The following is a 9,388-nucleotide window of genomic DNA, read 5'->3' as shown; positions in this document are numbered from 1 at the left end:
CCTACTAAGAAATACAGTAAGATTTAAGAATCAGATGACCATAGCTGGATATGGCTATAAAAGAGTATCAAAAGATTTCACCAGATGGATATTTAAAATATTTTCTCTGTACATCAAAGTTAATAATATATATACTAAGTCGGTATCACAAAGTCAGCTTGGGCTCTGATCATGCAAGGAGCAGTACACAGAAAACCCATGACTCTACCTGTGTGGAATGCACTGTAATGCTGCAAAACACCCAAAGCCCAATCCCAGGACTTTACAGGGGGGGAGCTTTTTAGCTGCCAATGCAGTTAACATTTTGGTTTAGTTTCCATTTTCTTCCTCTTCTGATTTAGCACTAGAATTCTGCTATCTGCTAATGACACATCTGTTTATCCCCAAACTCCATCATTCCTTGCAATGAGTATGCTTCTAATGAGTACATGATAAAAGTAAAAATCAGAAAGGGAAGATACGGAAACTTGTTTTCTGTTAAGGAAATCCTGATTAGAGGTTATTTCCATTTCAGCACTTTGAAACAGATTTTAAGCAAAAAAAAGGTCTTTTTTGAATTACATTGCAGTAAAACAGACAAGTAACACTTAATTTGATCTGAAGTGGAACACTCAGGCATTGACCTCTCTTCAACTGCTATAGCCTCCATCTCCTCAATGCCAGGGCTGTGCTGCAACCATAACAAACAGCTGTTGCAAAGGCAAAAATCTAGAGAAGGAGAAAAACAAAAGATAAAAGAAGAAAGTGAATCACACATTATATTGTTCTCATTTTTTTTCTATTCTAAACAAATACAGGAACAGAAATAATTCACTTTACCTCCCCCAAACAAAATGCTTAAGGTAAAGATAGGTTTGGGACCCTCTGAAGTTTTCTCATGAATCTCTCTGTTAGAACGCCAAGTTATTACTTTTAACTTGCTTGCTTCAGAAGAGATTTTGAAATACAATATGAAACAGAATGTCTGCTTCAATTATGGTACAAAGTAATCACATGTGTATGTGCACCGTGTATTTCAGTTTTCTCTTATCTAGACAGATCAAACATTACTCTCAGATTTGTTTCCAAGTGAATTACTTTACCAGCAAACAACTAAGATGCCACCGCTCTGAATAGCGGAACTCTCTCACTTGCAGAAATACAGCAACAGCTTCAAATCTGGCCTCCTGGACCAGTTCACCAGCCATTAGAACAACTTCCCAAGAAACGCCAGGAAGTTGCAATTGCTCAAGAACTGAACTGAACAGATTTGAACAGAAGGTCATGCCACCGCAACCTTGAATATATAATGTAACTAGAAGGAAGAAATGAGAAACTGAATTGCTGAAAAAAATAGTTTCTCATACTGTCCAGTGCTAATGATGGACTCTGTCTCTTGGAACACACAAATTCAATCATGTTGTAACAACCTATCCTTTGCTTTCCATACAAGTGTTAATTTGACAATGAAGTCTTGAATAGATGCTACACCATAAAGTATCACCCATATAAAATGAACATCTATATTTTTAATCACAGTATACAAAAGTAATTTTAAAAGACAAAATGTTAGCAACCTTTTCTTTTTTTCTATGTAGGTCTCAGGGCTGTTTTAATGAAGTGTTTCAAAGGATTAGGATTTTTTTCTGTGTATCCTGACTTTCTAGTTATATACTTTTGGAAAAAAATGCAAAGGCACTAAAGACCACAGTTATCTGACTCACCATTTCCCAGCATCTCTTAATTAAAAATACTGAGGCAAGTTGCAGAAGAGTGTCCTCCTCCCCTATCTTGGCAGGGATTTGAGGGCCTTGAAGAACTGAATTCTCCCTTGGAAAAATACCATGGAAGGGGCAGAGGGTCTCTTGGAGTCCCCAGTATCCTGGTGTGAAGTGACTGTATATTCAGTGGGATCTGAACACACTGAGCAAGGATTGAAGAGCTACACTTAAGGGTAGAATCTGAGACACCTGCTTAGTATAATTCCCTCCCTTAGTTCAGGCACAGCTATGAGACACCACCTTGTGCCACACGGGGATCAGATGTGCCCCAGTGTGTTACTAGCAGGTGGGTAATGCTGAAGCACTCAGGATTTGGAGACTGACACATCCATCTCACCCCTGCAGAGACTGGCTTGCCAAAGCAAAAGGCCTTTCCTTTTTATTTTCCTCTTGCAGAGAGAACGTGAACCTTACACCGTTACGTTCATCTGTTTTTATCTTACAATGAACTGAAGGTGTTTACTGTGCAAAATTTATTGTGTATTTAGTTTTAAGGACAGCAGATACCCACAGAAGAAGGTTTTAGAAGCTTAATAAATATATGCAGTTCCCTAAAGTATGCAAGACCCTCTGGAGCAGTAGTTTCAGTTCTTTAAACTAAGCCGACTGGCACACCCCTACTTGCCCTTCAGGAGTCCAGCCAGGGAGAAAGCTAGAGCCTGGTGTATTTTCTGACTCAGCTACGCACACCCACATCACCAGATACAGTGATTCAGTGGTGATGCAACTGCAGCGAGACAAATGCAGTCAGAGCTTCGGCTATCAATAAAAGCACTCTAATCCTTGCCAAAAGAGACAGCGGGGCCATAATAGATAGCTTTTATGCCTGATGTACATATCTAGAGCTTCAAAAGGAGCTAGTCCAAGGTTTTTTCCCCCATGACACGTTCAGGACTATCTAAATGTTATAAAAAAGGCAACTCAAAGTTTGAACCCAGGCATGAATTCACACTGGATGCTTTGATGAAGGCTCAGTTGTTATCTTTTTCTTCTATTCTAATAACCAACATTGCTTTTCAAAAATATCTCACCTAAAACCTAGAAGCTGTTTCAATCATATATTTAAAACACTACTGTGAAGAGTAGAAACTGAGCACCTACCACATTAGCATTAGCTTATTCCAGTATTTTTTGCATGTCACTGTTAGGCACTATTTGCTGCTCTCAAAGACAATCAATCCTTCCTCTCCCAGCTTCTCTTTCTGTTCCAGCTTGCTGTTAAGTTCCCAAGTTGAATAGCTGGCTACAAAGGCTTACAACAGAATCCTGTTTCCCAGATACAAATATATGAAATACATACCGAGGCTGCTATGCTTATGTTATATTCATGATCTGCTAGAATCTTCTCTTGTGTGGTGGAATTGAAATTGCGGGGAAAGTGATGCAGAGATGTAGTTGCTGATTGCAGTAGAAAAGCTCCAAAATAAAAGACAAAAGTAGCCCCATGGAAAAGAAAATCCTGAAAAGCAAATAATAGGATCAGTCTGGGCAGCAATACATATCTAATTCTTCTAGTCTCAGTACAAATGAAACACAACACTGAAACATGAAACCGGCACCGATAACAATAACTTTGGATAAGCAGTGTGAAATCCATCCGGGAGCTTAACCTGGACATGTTTTCACAGCAATTATGAGCAACTCATTAACATAACTAATGATAAAGGGCAACTCTCTCTCTCTCCCCAAACCCTATATTCTTTCAAATTAAGAGGCGCATGCTCATCCATACGTACATATGCTGACTTTTTAGAACACTAAAAACTATTAGAGCTTACAGAACACTCCCTTCATACGACTTCAATAAAAAGGAAAGGCTATACAGGCCAATTTTATCACAATGTAAGCAGTACAATGCAAGCTTGCAGGCTGCCAAATCCTTTCTCAGCTATAACCTAAGCTTCAGAAGTCCCCTCTCCATGCTTGAATTTTGCTTCTGTAAATGCCCAGAAACACCTTAGTTTTGACAAAGTTGAAGTTTACTTTCTGATACAATCAGAATCCAAAGTACTGAGGTATTTCCTCAACTCTCTCTGACTTGGCTCTATCCAAAATACAATAATTTGGAAGTACTTCATGATACCGTGGAATAAAATGCCCGAGACTTTAGAAGACATGAGTTAGAAATTACTTTAAATATGCTTCTCTCCTGGCCTTCTCTACACGATTCCTTCCTCTGTGGTGAATGCTAGCTGAACACAAGGTTTAGACATCTAACTCTGATTTCTGGATTCTATTACTGGAGCACATGAAAAAGCAGCTCTGGTGGCTAAATCTCTTTGCGGGTTGTATTTCAGAGCCCAGTGTTCCATGCAGCAAGATCCAAGACATGTTCCAGAGCAGTTTTAAAATGCCTAAAATATTCTCCCAACATCTTCTTCTGTTGTTGAGCCTGCAAAGCTGACATCTGCATCTGCACTCAGTTCCCGAGTCCATAAAACATACGCTTTGTGCCTATACCTACGCAGGTCTGCAGAAGCCACAGACATAATTTCTAAAATTATACACACATATATGTATGCTTTTTGATGATGTCCACATTATATAGTCTCTGTCCAGCACTAATTCTTTATGTGCATTCATTTAAGTGCAATGGCTGCCAGTACTAGAAATTACTGTGCAACATCCCTACCTACTGACTGTCTGCTATCAAAGTGAGAACGTGCTGCGTTTCCCTGTTCAGAGAACCATTTCTTCATAGGTGTGAGATTTATTTTTACTGAAACGATTGTTTACCTTTCAAACTCATCAGTTGCTCCATATTTGCTGGCAGCTAAAGATACTTAAATCACATCCTAGTCAGTTTTGATAAGGTACAATATAAGCTGCTACTATAGCTTCCAATTCCACTTAGATTAGGAAATGGTTTTCTCTTAATTAAGAATCATTTGAGGTGAGGTCATAGAGTGTACTGCTTTTCTTAATGACTGCTATTTGCTGGGAATCCAAGTTTTGGCAAAACAACTGCAATAATTCCCAACTTCTGGTTTTCCATCCTGGTCAGGTTGTTGGGGCTTTTTTACGTTTTTTGAAAACAATTACTTCCTCTTGTAGTATCACCAGGAGGCCACACTGACATCAACAGCGCTGAGAGGAGAAGGGGGCAGAGGGTGGCTTTCTGACCTAGCTGGATAGCATTTATGACCTAGGCTTGTCAGATCTCAAGCTCTGGGCATAACACACATTCCCTCAGTCTCCAGCTCTGCTGTAACGTCTCTACCTCATAGAAAAATATGTCAGGGACCTGCTCTGGCATGAAAGTGGTGAAGCATCAGGGAAGCTGCAGTGCTCTCAGCGGAGGGGAGGCACTTCTCTCTGCCAGACACTTACTGTTGTGGCTTTGCTGACAGACACACACCTTTCACGCTACCACCTCCACGCACACCATGTCAGGCTGCACGCAGGTGTGCATTCACTGTGTGACAAATGCCAGACCCCACATCACAGCCTGACATACACATTTCATAGCACAGATGAAAAGTCTGTGTAAACCCGTGGGTAATCAAGGACATCCACTATTCTGGGGCTGCTAAATATCTAACATGCAACTATGTCATTGTTACCAGCTGCACACTTTTGGCACCGCTCATGAAGGAGCACAAATAGCCGCAAGAGGAAGACAGTGCTGACTGCATGCAGGAGATTCATTTTCAGAAGACAAACTCATTTCCTTCATTCTCCTGCCAAACCCTCTAGTGTCCTTCTCCTGGCAGCAATTACAGAGAAGCTATGTAGCATCTGTAAGGTTTCACAGTCCTATGGTCATGGTTTCTGTGACCAAAAAACCCAAGATCTTATGAGGGTTTTTGTTTTTCAGTATTTGTTAGCATGGTGCCTAACTCTCCCTTGCTTCCACACTTCAGTATAATCATCAAAACCTCATACAAAGTGTATGTAAAACACTACCAGATCTGCATGGTATGTTAGTTCACATCTAATTTTGTAAATGAGTGTGTTGTGAGTCAGGCTGCAAAGGACAGTACTTGTCATACCATCTGGTTTAACATACTGATGCACCTCCATAAGGTCCATATTTTCCCATTTTCTCACTGTGTAGCATCTTAAAGTATCTGTATTAGTATCAGTGGAGCTATTTAGAATCTCATTATATTTTTCAAACTTATACTCAAACTCCTGGTGTCTTAAACCACATTTGTTCATGAATCCCTCCATGAAGCTACAGAACTCTAATATAACTAAACCATGACTCTTCCCATCTTTGAGGTAATCTAATGACCTGTAGCTTTGAGTTCTATTGTAAATTTTATTTATGAAATAGCAAACCCCATGTATTCATCTCAATATGTGCCAACCTAAAACAAACTGGTACAGCTTTTTATAGCAATAAAATAGTTCTAGTCTTTCTTGTATTATTTGCAACAGAAGGTAAAAAAAATCCTTGAAAAGTGCTGCTAAAGAGTTTAGTGCCAACAAGTTACAGAACATTTGGGTACCTGAAAAGAGCGGTCAAATCATCTATCTGGTGTTATTTTTGTCGACAGCTGGAAGGGGCTGTACTTCAGCTACCATGTTAGAGATAAAACGATTCACTCTGCATTTATTTAAGATGTTGACTTAGTTACGACAGCTTTTTAGATTAAGTTACAGAGTCCCACAGTTGCAGCTTTTATACAAGTCATGTAGCAATTTCCTGACATAGAAAGTTTTTCAGTAATTTGTCGTATACAAATAGACAAAATTAACAGAATAACAAATCCCTGCCAGCATCAAGTAGCCAATGTGTAAGACACACTTACACAATTGTTATGACGAACACTTGGATACCATTTTCAATCTGTTAAAGGCTATGCCTTCACCCAGCAACTCTTAAATAGATGCATGATTGTAAATTGGCAAACAGTTTCAATGAAACTGAGGACACTATTAATTTACTGAAGTTATGCACACGCTTAAGGGCTTTGTTGCATCATAACACGTGAGGATGTCGCAGCATAAATCCCTGCAAAGGCCTCTGTAATTGTAACTCATTATTAGCCTAATTACTGCTGCATCGTGCTGGAAAGCTGACACTGTGTGTACGTGTATTCGCTATCAAACTGTTAAAGTTTGTTTTAATAGAATCCAGTTGGCTACCACATGTAGGCTTCGAAGCTATCAGTTAAGAGTCCCAGACTCATGAAGCTCCATGATTTGCTTTAAAGACCTTTTGCTTCAAGGGACTGTCCATGGCTAACTCGCACAGATAAATAACCACAGATGATGACAACCAAGCACGCAATTCCAGCTACGATCAAGAAAACTGTCAATAGGAAAACTAAGCCGCAAGGAAGAAAGTGAGGGTGATTAGCAGTTATAAACAGCCATACTTTAACAGTTTAGAATTTCTGGTCCTTTTGGAAATTCCCATTCCAATCACAGTCTTGCCACCTCTTATTATTCACTTCCAGAAAGTGATGCCATCTCATGCTCAACTACTTGAGTGCCAAAAACTCAAAGTGAAAAACAGCTAATGAGAACAAAGGAGTACATAAATTAGCAGTCAATAACATGAGGTATCCATGTGGTTGGTAAAAACCAGAGCCAACAGCTTCCCTTTTATAATAGGAAGGTACAGTCTGTGAGAACTGGTGGCACAAGCCGTAACAATCCATTAAAGCAAGAATCAAGTCTTGTCTTGTGTTACTACCACTTCTCTAACAGTCAGAAAATATTTTCTGATTTCCAGTCCATAATAATTTCTGGCCATATGAACCAATTTGTTGTCATGCCTGCTCATGAGCAGCCTCTTCCTGCTGCTCATGCATTTTATGGGCTCATAAAGGACAAGTATCCTCCTTCAATCAGTTTCAAAAGCCAGGCTCTTTCAGCCTCCATCATAAAACAGCTCCTGTATTTCCTCCATCATCTTTGTAGACCTGCTCTTTCTTTTTGCAGTTTTGAATTCCTCTGTTTTGAAAAACTTTCCCCTAAAACAGAAGGCCAGGTGTTAAGACTTAGGACCAGTACTTCTCCTGAAATGATTTTCAGTTTATAAAACAAAAGGAATCCTTAAATAAAGAAAAAAATCTTACCGTCTGGTTCCAGTTGACAGCAATTCTATTTGCATAACCAAAGAGGAACACGCAGAGGAACACAATGGACAGGAACCACGCAGTTACTGCTACAAACATTACCCATCCCTGCAGCAGCGGCAGGGGAACTCGGGTAGAAGCTACCAAAATCCAGACTATCGTTCCAAACAGCTGCAAGGAAAGGAATACAGACATGAACTGAGAGATAACTTTTATTCAGTCCTTTCTGCCCAATACCACACATCAGCATGTCCTCAGGTTACTTTTAGGAACCAAGAGGAAGCACTTCAGAAGTACTCAGCTCAAGTGCCGTTCTCAGAAATGACAGGCACTAAGTGGTGGTAAGATAAAGCCACTCTGAAAATCTTAAAAGCTCTTAAAATAGTCTTGAAAATGGGATTTACAAACCCAGGTGACCTGTGTGCTGCTGCTGAAAATTTTACCCTTACTCTAATTTTAAGGGAAATACAAGAAATGTGACAATATGGTTTACACACACATACACAAAACTTTATATATAAAGTTAGCATGACAAGGACGTACATCAGATTTGGATTCAATCTCATCGTGTTTAGTTTTTTAGTTCTCATCAGATAAGAAACAGAAAAGAGACAGAACTGCATTCTCTTCTTCAATGCATTTGTAATAAAATGCTGAAAGAGAATACATTAAGCAATAAAATGAAAGAGAAAACTATAATATATAATAAGGAGAGCTGTAAATTATGTTGCAATGAATTATCATAACCTGGGGAAGATTTCAGCACTGCCAATTTTCTTTTCAGCATACTGATAGAAGCGAATAACTATTGGGGATGCTGTGCTGTGATGGGCTGATGGAGAATTTACATCTTCTACGATTTGCCTGGTTTAATGAACTCTTGGCCTAACTAAGGGTAATACCTCTTCAGCCTCTTCATAAAAAAGGATAACTGGAGAAAATTGTAATTGTCATCCGAGTACGTTCGTTTATTAGTGAAAGATTTAACTTCATAATCCAACCTGCTGTGTAGTGACAGTTACAATCAACTTAAAATAAAATTACTACTTTCCTGTTTAAATCCTACAGATTTACAACTACAAAGTCAGAGGCTGCATTTTGAGATCCAGAGAACCTTCTTTTGAATCAAGGTTGGATAAGCGCTACCTTTCAAAAGACACCTGCTATAAAATTAGTTGGTTCCTCTCTCATGTTACATTGTAACAGCATATATGTAAAGATGCATTGCTAGTGTCAATTCAAAACTCCCAAGGGTTTATGCATTAGCCTTCAAGTTGTTCTCTAGGGTGCTTTTTTTAGCTGCTGTGAACAACCAAACTTTCTCTACTTTCACGTGACTGCAGGTGCAGGTCTGTTAATCAGAGACCAGATAGTGATGGGCAGTAAGGAAGCAGAAGGGACAGCAGAAAATTTCTGTTAAACAAAAAGCAGACACACTTGAAATGTTTTCAGTATTTTGAATCTGCAGCCTTGCAGGCTTCTTCAAAAATAAGTTTTGAAATCTCCTGTACAGACTGCTAATCTCAGCACCCACTGTTGTGCCTCATACTACACCTGTCCATTTCAGCTCGCTGTCAGATGTGTAATAGCTTGGCC

General features: G+C 39.3%; 1 protein-coding gene across 1 annotated transcript; it reads right to left on the bottom strand.

Moving 5' to 3' along the window:
• Positions 1 to 339: 339 nt before the first annotated feature.
• MAL2 (mal, T-cell differentiation protein 2) lies at positions 340 to 7,987 on the bottom strand. Its single transcript, XM_010189717.1, has 3 exons — positions 7,793 to 7,987; positions 3,061 to 3,219; positions 340 to 708 (listed from the first exon to the last, which is right to left on the bottom strand). Exons 1-3 carry the CDS (start codon positions 7,985 to 7,987, stop codon positions 637 to 639), a joined length of 426 nt encoding a protein of 141 aa, XP_010188019.1. The 3' UTR covers positions 340 to 636.
• Positions 7,988 to 9,388: the final 1,401 nt, after the last annotated feature.

The sequence above is a fragment of the Mesitornis unicolor genome, unplaced genomic scaffold (genome assembly GCF_000695765.1).
Source record: "Mesitornis unicolor isolate BGI_N332 unplaced genomic scaffold, ASM69576v1 scaffold28018, whole genome shotgun sequence".
NCBI lineage: Eukaryota > Metazoa > Chordata > Aves > Mesitornithiformes > Mesitornithidae > Mesitornis > Mesitornis unicolor.
The sequence above is the reverse complement of the archived record's forward strand: the minus strand, read 5'-3'. Positions and strand labels throughout refer to the sequence as shown.